The sequence below is a fragment of the Bombina bombina genome, chromosome 1, assembly GCF_027579735.1.
Source record: "Bombina bombina isolate aBomBom1 chromosome 1, aBomBom1.pri, whole genome shotgun sequence".
Taxonomy (NCBI): domain Eukaryota; kingdom Metazoa; phylum Chordata; class Amphibia; order Anura; family Bombinatoridae; genus Bombina; species Bombina bombina.
The window spans coordinates 1,489,195,716-1,489,208,968 of NC_069499.1; the positions used below are offsets into that span (position 1 = coordinate 1,489,195,716).

The window sequence follows — 13,253 nt, forward strand, 5'->3', positions numbered from 1 at the left end:
CACTTGTCATTATTATATATAAATATATGTGTATGCATTAGTCATGGTGCATAATTTCACTAGGCGCTAGCGACACACTTGCAACATTATCCGATTGGTAATTTCTGGTGGCTGCCAACAACCCAGAGCTAAATCATGTCATGTGACCTATGTATGCGTCTCAAGCCTCTTTTCAGAGTTCTCATTGCTGATCACATGACTAGCTCATGATTAGGAGGCATGTGACTACTATCTCAGTGCAAAGATGGAACTGACTGGGAAGTTTCTCTTGTTGGTTCTTCTGTCTTCAGCTTCAGGTGGGTAAAGTAAATTACAAGATACAGAATTAAGTGGTATTTCTATAAAGCCATTTAAAGGGATATTTTTATTTTATGAGAAAATTAGAGAAACTTTCTAATTTACTTTTATTCTTTTTTTGCTTCGTTCTCTTTGTATTTTTTTGTTGAGAGATGTATGCTATGCTGCCTATTTCTGGAGCACTGCATGGCAGTAATTTTGCAAGAATGGTATCCATTTGCAAAAGCACTAGATGCCAGCTCTATTTCCTGCTATGTAGTGCCCCAGATGCATACCTAGGTATCTCTTCAACAAATAATGTTATGAGAACAAAGCAAATTTGGTAATAGAAGTAAATTGGAATATTTTTTTAAAAAAATTGTATGCTCTGCCTGAATCACCCAAGAACATTTTGGGGTTTCATATCCCTTTTAACATAAATTTACTGGGTAATTTTCAGCTTGTGATAGTGCAGGGCTGTTCATGTGAATTTGTAATGAGTCACGCACCCGGTATTTAGAAAGAATAACTGTTGTATAACTAGTATCCTTCTTGATTAATGTGATGACAAATTCTAGCGTTTGTTATACGCTTGGGTTTACCATCACTTTAAATAACATTTGTCATAGATCGTTTATTCCTAGTGCTCCATTGACAAGCTGTTGATTGTAATGTTTGCTATACTCTATTAAAGGGATATTGAACACTTAATACATGCTAGACATAATGATGCACTCTAGTCTTAGAATAATATATCGAAATATTGTTTTATAATTATATTAGTATAAATATTGACAATATAACGGTAAAGGTTTCTGTAAACTACTTTTAGTTTCTATAAGGCTGCTGCCACACCGAGGTCGTGGTAGCAATAATCAGCCACTTGTAATGGCTGATTAATTATCGTGCGCCCACAGCCCATTTGGGGGGGGAGGGGGGCGATAATTTAGCGCTCCACTTGTAATCTAGCCCTAAGTAGATCCTGGGGAAAACACTGTATATTACAATATTATTAATATCCCTTTAAACATTTTTTTATTAATGCTTATTAAGATTGCACAATACTGTATTTGACCATAAATGGAATATTTTCTGTTGTAAATGAGTGACCTGAGTTTCAGCTTTCTACAAAGTTTCACAGTAAACTTTCCAATATAGTAGCTTCATTGTTATATTTACATTTATATTAATATAATGTGTTTGACATCAGTAAGTGATTGAACCTACGTCCCCTTGCACCAAAAACTTGGGCAGCACTGTTTTATACTAACACAAATTGTACTTTCAGCTTTTCTTTTTATTAATGATACAAAAAATGATATTAGTGCTACATTTACCATTTGTCTAATACAGGCTTGGCAATAAAGATAAGGGAACCAGAGGAAGCATGGGGATATGTAGCCGTGAGAAGCAATGCTTACATGTTTTGGTGGCTGTACCACGCAGACCACCCTACCAAAGCATACACAGAATTGCCACTTGTTATGTGGCTTCAGGTGAGTGAATGGAGATCTTTCATATGACTACAGTCTTTACAAATACATGCGCACTGATTCAACTTTCACTAATTACCTCTTCTTATAGGGTGGGCCTGGAGCCTCAGGGTGTGGATTTGGGAACTTTGAAGAGATTGGTCCCCTTGATACTGATCTGAAACCAAGAAACACCACATGGGTATAACAATACTTTACTTTTAATAGTTGTCATATAGAGTTGTTGGGGAAGAAGATATATATAATTTTTCTTTTTAACAAAACTGATCATCATAAAAAAAAATATTTATATATATATATCTATCTATATATATATATATATATATATATATATATATATATATATATATATATATATATATATATATATATATCAAAAGATAGAAGACGGCACTCTCTATCTCTGGTCTTAAATACAAAAGTTGTTTTATTTGTAGTGACGTTACGGGGAAAGCTTCCCTATATATATAATACAAAAAAGGCAGTACTCACTGGTCTTTCATATATATAAAATTTAACTTTTAATAATACAAAAAGAGGTTTAAAATTCAGGGATAAACATGACGTTTCGATGCCTAACTGGCATCTTTTTCAAATGTCCGAAAGACAGGCAAAATGGTTCCAAGGATGTCACATCAGCTATGTGATGTTCCCAATGAGAGCATAAAGATACTGACAGTCTGTGCTTTACTTATACTGGTAGTAAGGTTGACATTGAGGCTGCAATCAGCTGTAAACAATCTGTTTCGCGCCGTACAATGCCGTTATGCCAGAAGCACTCAGAATCATCATTCACGTAAGGTCTGCCTCCTGATTGGTGGAGCTCCCAACACAGACAAGACGAGTGGGCGTATACTATGACACTTGAACACACAGCTATATGAATAGCAACGTCACTGCATTGGAACACCTACAATTATGCTAATTAGCCATGCGGTTGAAGTAAAACAACTCAGTTGACACACAGTAGTTCAGCCTATTAATACACGTGTGGGTGGGAATTATACCTCTCAGTACGGCGCGAAACAGATTGTTTACAGCTGATTGCAGCCTCGATGTCAACCTTACTACCAGTATAAGTAAAGCACAGACTGTCAGTATCTTTATGCTCTCATTGGGAACATCACATAGCTGATGTGACCTCCTTGGAACCATTTTGCCTGTCTTTGGGACATTTGAAAAAGATGCCAGTTAGGCATCGAAACGTCATGTTTATCTTTACATATATTAAAGACCAGTGAGTGCTGCCTTTTTTGCATTATAAATACTTTTTTTTGACATTGCACCCTGGCAGATGATATTTGCAGTTCTACTCCGGACTTTGTGTGTGTGTGTATATGTATCTATCTCTATATCTCCTTTCAGGAAATGCATCTTACTGGCTTTGCAGATCTACTCCGGGGTCATTATTATTGTAGATAAAAATGGATAATTGACCAAATCTGTTGTCTCTTGTGTCTTCTACAGTTGCAGGCAGCTAGTTTGCTGTTTGTGGATAATCCTGTGGGTACAGGATTCAGCTACACAACTGACAGTAGTGCCTTCGCAAAAGATGTTGATACTGTAGCTGCTGACATGATAGTTCTTCTGAAAGAATTCTTTAACTCCAAACCACAATTCCAGGTAACATTTTTTTTTTTGTCATATCCACTGTCCCTACTGATTATGAATATATAAACGTATTCATATTCTAAACTTAAAGATAATATACATGCAGTATCAAAGTTTTAAACAAAACTTACAAACCAACCAGAATTTTTTTTTTTAAATTTTTTTTTTTATTGAGACAACATATTAAACAACAGTATGCCAATAGATACAAAATTGGAGGTACAATGTAATTTCATTGAATAATACAATTAAATGTCAAATATTGCATACTTTTATATAAAAAGAAAGAGTGAATAAGAAACATGGAAATAAGAATGAAAGCAAGTCTATACATTAAATGGGTCTCTTTTCTGGAAGTAACGCATTGTAAATACAGGTTTAGATATTGAGTCTGTGTTTAAAGATGATATTGGTACTCAGCATGATAGAGATATAGAATACTGGGATTTATGTAGGACGGACCTAATGGGTTATAGAGGAGGAGAAAGAGGAGAAGGGAAAGAGGAGGAGAAGAAAAAAGAAAAAAAAAAAAAAAAAAAAAAAAGGGAGAGGGGGTGAAGGAACGGGAAAGCAGAAGATGATTAATGGATCTATGGTATGGTTTAAGGGCTTGAGGACCAATTGGGGAACCTAGTGAGCCATGGGAGCCAAATGTCATGGAAGGCATTAGTGCTATCAAGTACTCTGAACGAGTATTGTTCCATTTGGCCAATGTAATGTGTAGATGAGATTACTTGAGAGAGAGTTGGCGACTTCTCCTCCCTCCAAGCTCTAGCTAGGGTCAGTTTTGTGGCCATGAGAACATACATCGTAAGTGCTTCTCCAGAGGTGGTAAGGTCGGGCATCCGCATGTGTAAGAGGGCAACCTCAGGGGTAAATGGGGGGGTGAGGCCTAATGCCCGAAGGAGTGTAAATACTTTCTTCCATAATGGCTGAATTACTGGGCAAGACCACCATATGTGAAGTGGAGAACCAAGCATCTTGCATCCTCTCCAGCACTCTGGGGATTGAGAGTGATAGATCTTGTGTAGGATGGTTGGTACATGGTGCCAACGGACCAAAATCTTATAATGTAGTTCCCACAGTGTGGCACAATGGAGGATCTTTTTGGTTATTTTAATTCTGGCATGCCAATCTTCCAGAGTAAGGGTGAGACCAATTTCTCTCTCCCAGGCCTGGTGCTGTGAAATTTTATGCGAAGGAGCCGGGTTAATAAGTAAATTGTAGTGAAGGGTCAGGAGATGTCGGAGAGCGTGAGCTCCCCGCCATGCTTTCTCCCATGTGGTTAAAGGGCGTAGAGTTTGTTTAGGGTAGCCCCATGTGCGTAAGCGAGTGCTCAATCGGAAACCCTCAAAGTGTAATTTAGGTGGAAGTTGGAGTTTCGCACACATTGCTGGGTGTGAGAGCCATGTGTCTAGCTCATAGAGGTCGGAGACCTGTAGTGCGCGTGCCTGTGGCCATAGGTCATGGTGGGAGTCTGGAAGGCAGAAGAGAGCAGCAGGGATTGTCATGGCGGGAGAGGGGTGGGGGGAAATGTCTGGGTGGTGTCTGATTTGATCCCAAAATCGAAGTGTGTGTCTGAAAATAGGATGTAGGCCGTCTACGTCTCGTCTGTGGTGGGGGGGGATCCAGATTATGTCGGGGAGGGTTATATTTGAGGGCAATAGTGAGGATTCCAAAGAGTACCAGCAGAGATGTCTCTCAGGATCATTCCAGCGAAGGATATGTGAGAGTCTTGCGGCATTGTAATATGAGATCATATTCGGGAGAGCAAGGCCTCCCTGTAAGATCTGTTTTTCGAGTGTGCGACCCGAAGTCCTAGGTCGACGGTCTCTCCAGACATATGAAGTGATTAGACTTTGAAATCTATTAAGGAGTAGTCTCGGGATGTTGTAAGGGATAGATCTAAAAAGATATGTAACCTTGGGGAGAAAGGACATCTTTATCGCGGCAATGCGGCCTGTCCAAGAGATCTCCCTAAACTCCCATGAATCTAACAACTTCCCAAATTCCGGAAGTCTATCGGTATAATTCTGTGATATGGTGGTCAGGGGATCTGGGCTAAGGTGAACTCCTAGAATCTTAAGCGAAGAAGATTTCCATTGGAAGTGATAGGTGGACTGTAGTATAGAGAGGGTTTGTGGAGGGATGTTTATGGGAAGGGCCTCAGTTTTAGTTACATTCAGTTTATAGAAACATAGTGAGCCGAATTTCTCGAGGAGAGTAAAGACTGCAGGGAGAGAAGTGTCAGGGGAGGTGAGGAAGAGAGTGATGTCATCTGCATAGAGGGAAATTTTATGGGTATGTGGACCTATTGTTAATCCTAATGTATGAGGGTCCGATCTGATAGATTGAGCTAAGGGCTCTATAGTGAGGGCAAACAACAGTGGGGAGAGGGGACACCCCTGTCGGGTACCATTTGCAATCGTGAATTTGGAAGATTGGAACCCCACCCTGCGAACAGTAGCCGTGGGGTGGTTATAGAGGGTTTGAACCGCACCTACAAAGGAGGTAGGAAAACCAAAAATGGTCATGGTCTCCCATAGGAACTCCCACCTGACCCTGTCAAACGCTTTTTCTGCGTCTAGTGACAGGGCCAGGAAGGGGATTTGTCGGCAGTCCGCAAGATGGAGAATATCCAGGATTCGTCTAGTTGCATCAACTCCTTCTCTATTCGGGATAAAACCAACTTGGTCGTTCGCTATAAGGGAGGGAATAACTTTTGCAACCCTATTGGCAAGGAGTTTGGCATATATTTTGGTGTCGGTGTTAATCAATGAGATTGGTCGATAGCTGCTGCATAGATCAGGGGGTTTACCAGGTTTTAAAATGGTAACTATTGTAGCTTCTAGAAATTCAGCTGCTAGAGGGGTACCTGATAGTACGTCTTGGAAGAACTTACCGAGGATAGGGAGGATCTGGGGTAAGAAGGTCTTGTAAAACCTTGCTGTGAATCCATCTGGACCAGGAGCTTTCCCTAATTTTAGGTTGCGTATAATTTTTGAGATTTCTTGTGTGGTGAACGGGGATGTCAGAGGGGAGGAATCCTCGAGAGATAAAGAGGGGAGGGCGAGAGATCTAAGGAACTCAGAGATATGTTGGACTGAAGAGGCCGGAGATTCAAGATTGGACTCTATATTATAAAGGTCAGAGTAGTATTGCCTGAAGGTGTTGCCAATTTCACGAGGGGCAGTAACCTGTGTCCCTAGGGGAGTGCGTATGGACATGATTCTGGCTTGGGCTGTGCGATTTTTAAGTTTGTTGGCTAGAAGCGTGGAGGCTTTGTTAGCAAAATGGTAATAGATCCTTTTATACTTCTCTAACATGGATTGGGTTTTCTTGAGTTCAAGAGTTTGGATTTGTTTCATAGTGTCTGAGATTTTGTCATTGAGAGAGGGTGAATATGTGTGAGATAGGTCTGCTCTAAGTTGGCGAAGCTGAATATTTAGAGAGGATAAGGAGGACTTGCCTTTTGCCCGAGCCTCCCATTCGAATTGGTTGAGGTGGCCTCTCACCACTGCCTTCAGGGCGGCCCACTGATTCTGTGCTGAGGTCTGATCATTGTCATTAAGGGAGATATAATCTGTGATTATGTTCTGTAGAGAAGTCTTAAGATGTGGGTCTGTAAGAGTCCAGTCCTGTAGGCGCCAAGTAAAAGGAGGTGGGCGGGTGTATGGGCCTATTTGCATGTGAAGTGAGTCATGATCCGACCACGAAATTGGGGAGATAGTAGTAGAATAGACATCGTCAAGGAACTTGGCACATACAAAAAAGTAGTCTATGCGCGTATGTGATCTATGTGGAAAAGAGTAGAAAGTGAATTCCTTATCTTGTGGGTGCAGAGCGCGCCAAACGTCATATAAGTCATATAGTGCTATTAGTGATTGGAGGGCTGAAGATAGGGAGTGGGTTGCTCTATCATTTCTAGAGAGTGGAGGTCCTAGTCTGTCTAATTGTATATCCCATATGAGATTAAAATCCCCTCCTAATATGAGGTCTCCCTGCTGTATAGAGGCTATAGACTTAAGTAAAGTTCTAAGGAAGTTGACTTGTTTACTATTCGGTGCATATATGTTAAGGAGGGTAACTAGGTGGGTATTTATTCTATAGACAGCGATAATATAGCGTGCTTGGGGATCTAACTCGGTATATATCTGATCATAATGGACATTCTTGCCTATATAGATAGCTACCCCTCTAGATTTCGATGGGAATGTTGCATCTAGGAGTGTTGGGTAATGTTTGGAGGTGTATCGTTTGGTATATGCATGAGTCCAGTGTGTCTCCTGAATGAAGGCGATGTCTACGTGGTTTTTACGTAAATAGTTAAAAAGTAGGCTGCGTTTGGTAGGGGAGTTCAAACCCTGAACATTAAGAGTTAGAAGATGTAGGCCTTTCATGGTGTACTTGGGTTGTGATCAGTGGATGGGGGTAGAGGGAAGAGGAAAAAGGAAAGAGAAGGGGAAAAAAAAAAGAAAAAAAAAAAAAGGGGGGGGGGGTAGGGTAAAGTCCGAAAAATGTGGATGAGTACCAATTATAGAGGTAGGGAACAAGAGTTAACTTCACTTATAAAGATATATATTTCGGGAAGAGGGAGACAGCGGGCCAGAGCCGCTTTGTTTAAAAGGAGGAAAGGGATATGGGTGGGAAGGGGTAAGGAGATATGTTAAAAGACCTTGAGTTGAGCTATCGTAAATAGAGGGATAAGAGATGAGGGGAGGGGGAGGGGATTGAGGAAGGGGGGGGCGGAGCCTTGAATGTATATTCAGTAGGGGGTTAATATAAGGACGGGTAGACGGAGCTGCGAGTCGTGGAGGAGAGAGGTGGAGATATATGGTGGAGTAAGTATTGGGGAAGGGAGGTAGATGGGATGAAATAGGAGAAGAGAAAAAAGTACAATCCTGTAGAAAGGGGTAGAAATAGTGGCAGTGTTCGAATAGGAGGTAAGAAGGAGGCGTGGGAGGGAGGGCCGAGAGGAAGCGGGGGCAGGGCCCCCCAATGTTGGATGGAGAGGTGGGTGGGATGATTCAGTAAAGGGTGGTGATGTATAGAATATTGAAAACTGGATAAGTAGATATTTGTATAAGGACTATCCTATATAGAAAGGTATGATTTAGCGTATGTGGTGAGAGGGTAAGTAGTAAGGGAGGAAAAGGAGTTGGATGGAGGTAGGTGTAAAATGAAAATGAAGGTTAATGGAGGTATCATAACAGGTGTAGATATGAGAATAAGAGCTTGAGGGTGGTATGGAAAACTTATAAGAGAGAGTAAATATAGTCTTGTTGACCTGGGCATTTAACCTAGAGCATAAATTCTGATAACAACTTTTTAGCTGGTATAAGTGTACTGGTGATAGAGGAGAATAAAGGACAAAAGGATACTAAGAGAAGGGTGAGCTAATAATATTAGGCAAATAATACCTGTGTTAGGTTTGTATACATTGAATCCCAAATTTCCTTTAGAATAAGACAAAGACTGAATGCAATAACTTAACGAGCAAAATCAACAAGATAAATAACATTTTGGATATTTAACAAATTGCAAATAGACTTGTGATATATAAGTTTGTCATAATAAAACTTTATCAAAACTCTGTAGGAAAATAAGGAGCCGTGAGCCAAAAGTAGAGTAAGATATGTACCCGTATGTGGGCTCTAGGCTTACCTGTCCGTCGAATGTTCATAATAAGCGTCCAGCTGGGAAGATCTAGGGTAGGGGGGTGAAAGAAGAGTAAGATGTGTACCCGTATGTACACCCCCAATCCCAGAATAACCCCTAGAGGTAAGTCCAGTAGGGAGATGGAAAGAAATAGTCCTTCAAAGGGCCAGGAAAAGGAATATTAGTGCAACAAGAAACTTCAGATAGGACATGAAGGTCAGCTCAAATCTTGGGGTAGTGGAGTAGAGGCTCTGGAGTGCCATTCAGAGGCTGAGGGGTCCAGATCACCTGTTTTTCCTTTTTTCCTGGGGGGTAGTCCAGGGGGATTAATGAGTTCCCAGGTGGTGAGGAGTTTCATGCCTTGTTCTAAGGAAGAGACTGTGTGAGAGGAATCTTGGTATTGAATATGTAACTTCACAGGGAATCCCCACCTGTATTTGATCTTGTTTTGTCTGAGAGTCAGGGTGAACTGATGAAAAGTCCTCCTTTTGTTTAGTGTGTATGGAGAGAGGTCAGGGAAGATATGTAACTTGTTGTATGGTTCCTTAAGGGGTCTGTTGGTGAAGGAGGCTCTCATGATCTTCTCCTTAGTGGTGTAGTAGTGTAAACGTACAATGACGTCTCTGGGAGTGTCAGGTATGGAGTTGCGGGGGCGTGTGGACCTATGTGCTCTGTCCATTAGGAGATCTTGATCTGTGGTGGAGTCAAGGATAATCTTAAACAATGCAACCAAGTATTGTTGGAGGTTTGATGCAGAAACATCTTCCGGAATTCCGCGGATCCTGAGGTTGTTGCGGCGGGATCTGTCTTCGTTATCCGCCAACTTGGATTCGAGGTCGGACATTTGCTCTGCTAGAGATTGAGAGTAAGCCAAGAGGTTGGCATGGTCAGTCGCCAAATCTTCATGTTTCCTCTCAAGGATTTCAGTTCTCTCTCCCAAAGAAGAGATCTCGCGTTTCAGTTCGCCGACTGAATGACGGAGCTCCTGTCTTAGGGACGAATAGTGAGTGTCCATCTTATCAGTTAAGATTCTGATAGATTCTAGAAAGGTTGATTGAGAAAGTGTGGTTTTATCTTTGCGAGACACCTCAGGTCTAGAATTATCTGCCCCTGGAGCTGCTGAATCTCTGGAATCTTCTCCTGAGAACTCAGGATCTGAGAAGGTTTTACTATGGAAGTGATCCGTGAGAGTCCTCTTAGGATTTTCCTGGTGCTTTGGTTTTCTTTTGATAGACTGAGCCATGTCATGAGCGGGAGGCTATCCAAAGAGTAGAATTTAAAGGTATAGGCTTGAAGTTGCTGAATCAGTGATAGATGAATTTTGGGGGGATGTTACCCCCGCCCCTCTAAAGCCAGGTGCCCTAGCCCATCATTTTCCTATATCAGGGTGTAAAATGGGGGGTCCAGTAGTTCACAGCAGGTCTGTAGAATAGGTGAGCGATTCCCCCTCTCCTGGGGATGTACCACCTCCTGGGCGAGACCGGTAAAAGGAGAGAGGATATGACCCGCGCCCTAGGGGTGGACGCGGGAAAGGGAGGAGAGGGGGACGTCCAGGGGAGTGGAGATGCTGCTCCTGTATGGACTGTTTAGAGTGTCTTCGTTAGAATGAGACTTTATAGTGGTAGCAAGTGACTTGGGTATGATACAGATTCTGCAGATTATATTGGGGGGAAAAGTGGTAAGGTGGCCTCAAAAGTTCTGCAAGAGGCTGTGGCTGCAAATAGTATTTCTGAGTGTTTTGATTGTGGCCCACTTGATCAAAAAGCTGTATTGCAGAGGGGGATTAGTGCTGTCAGGAGGGAATGTAAGCAGCTATATGCTGCTGCGGTGTTGTAGAATCTTCAAATAGAAAAGGCTGGGGCACAAGTCACAATTACTGACAGAGAAGAGTAAACATAGAATATAGAGGTCTCACCCACAGTTCTGCCACCTAAGTCAGAGGTTGAGGAGATGCACTGACTTCTGCTGGGCTGGGGTCCGGTATTCCCTGTGCGTTGTAGGTATGGAATGTGGAGGTAGATGCCGGAATCTGTCTCCGGTGTAAATCTCAAGCTTGTCCCGGCTGCCTTCTGATTACACTCTGGAGCCCCAGGCAATGTCGAGAGAGGGGAGACACCAAGTCCCACTGTCCGGTGTGATATAGATAGGGATAGGGCTTGTAAGAAGGATGTGCGCGTTGGCGCAGCTGCTCCAGAGGCTTCGCGTGACACCTTGCATGAACGGGAGTCAAGTAAAGATGGCTGCTATTCGCGGGCTTTTATGACGTCCCATCTCCTTCGATCTTTGCAAAAGTAGCAGCGTTACAGGTGTCTGGAGGGTGTCGGGATTGTTCCCATATGCCAGGGGGCAAGTAGAGTAGGTGATATCCGATCCCGGTAAAGGCTGCGAAGGACTTAGGTAGAAAGCTCCGGTGTCGCAGATCGTGGGAAATGTCCCATCTGTAGATAAGTGTCAGAAGGCAGGGTGTAGGGATAAAGGGGAATATTGTGTGCCAAATGAATAGAAATTTGGGGGTATAAATAGGCTTTAAATTTAAATTTTGGGCAATGGAAGCAGAGGAGCTCCGGTCTCAAGCGTCCTCACTGCTCCGTAGTTGGCTCCGCCCCCCCAACCAGAATTTTGATGACCAGATACACGTTTTTGTAAAAAAAAAAAAAAAAAAAAAATCATAGAAGGAATGTAGAATAATAAAGACAGTAAGGTACCAGAAGGGAAGTTTTTTAGTTGTGGTTTCCTGGATTTGTCAAGCCTTGTGAAGTACAACTAAAACCCACAAAATTAGTAAAAAGCCAGTAATTTTGTTTAAAGGGACATTAAATACTAAATAAATTCTAGATAAAATGATGCATTAAAAAAAAAAGATTAGTCTGAGAATAACATCTAGATGTATTTTTTAAAGTTTCATTAGCCGTTTAAAATATTGACAAAATAAGTGTAAAGTTTTAGTGTCTATAAAACAATGGGAGCTGCCATGTTGTAACTTAGGTTACCTTCTCTGCTGTGGCCAATTAGGGACAGTTATAAACAGGTCACTAAAGTGTGCAGCCAATGGCTGTGTGAAATATAACAGTGTTCTGCACTTCCACTCACAATTTAAGAATAGAGTTACAGGAAAGGGAACAAAATAAGTATATTGCAGAGGTTTTTTATATATAAGATTTATAATTGTATATTATCATCTTAAACTGCTTAATGTTCCTTTTTAATGTGTTATTTACTATCCGTATACCATCCACGGATGCAGCCACTAAATAAATGAGTTAGGTGATTGAAAGTTATTGGTGGCCCTTAGTGAGTGTCAGGGTGCAGGAGGAAAACAGCATCTCGGCATGAGAACAACAGAATCTCAGGATTTGTTTTACAGGGTAGTAAGATATCCTCAGTGTATATTTGCATAAGAAAGTCTCTGGGTAGAGGAGGAAAGGTGTTTAGAGCAAGTCAAGCCTCTAACATAAATGGGCGAGGGGGACCTTTTGGTGAAGGAGCAAGGTAGGGCGAGTTCCTTGGGTGGATGAGTGAGGCACAGTGAAAGTGCAATGGATTGTTTTTTTATTGAATATAAATGTGTTTGTGCTGATTGAACCTACTTATCAGGTTTTTGGAGGCAACTTCTTGTCCATCAATGCAGTTGTGGGAGTTGTCTTTAGCAAACAGTTAAAAGAATAGAAAGGTCAAAACTGAAATGTGCATGGGAAGTATTTTTCCAGTATATTTCCATTAACAAAAATGCTTCTAGTAAAAGTTAGTCCTGTTTTTAAGTGTTATACGCACATATGCTGTGAATGCCCTGTGCACCAGCATTGAAACACCACACCATCTGATTCAGAAGTGGCTTGTATGACACTAATGAAGTCTTCACTGACACAATACACATCACCGCCAGCCTTCTGAGCAAGCATTATGTTTGAATTCTGATACTCTAGCCACACATAGCATATGTGAATATGCCACTGAAACTAATTATTTTTACTAGACCGTTTTTGCAAATGGAAGTATATTGAAAACAATGATTCTATTTAAAACTGAAATGCATTCATGCACATTTTACTTTTGACCTTTCTTTCCTTTTAACAATGAATACCTCTGTAGCAGATCTGCAGACACCGAGATTTGTGACTCCTTGACTGCTGAGATTTGTCAAGCCCTGGCCTACAATATCCCTTTTAAAGTTTGAGGGCACAGGAACAGGGCAGGTGGATGTTTTGAAGTAGACTA

At 41.5% G+C, this 13,253-nt stretch overlaps 1 protein-coding gene across 1 annotated transcript in view; it reads left to right on the forward strand.

Moving 5' to 3' along the window:
• Positions 1-152: 152 nt before the first annotated feature.
• Positions 153-13,253, forward strand: part of SCPEP1 (serine carboxypeptidase 1) — a 48,531-nt gene continuing 35,430 nt past the window's right edge. The window contains exons 1-4 of the mRNA XM_053707354.1: positions 153-296; positions 1,630-1,772; positions 1,861-1,950; positions 3,237-3,392. Coding sequence (XP_053563329.1) covers positions 245-296; positions 1,630-1,772; positions 1,861-1,950; positions 3,237-3,392 — 441 coding nt within the window. The 5' untranslated portion in view covers positions 153-244. The remainder of the gene's footprint in view (positions 297-1,629; positions 1,773-1,860; positions 1,951-3,236; positions 3,393-13,253) is intronic.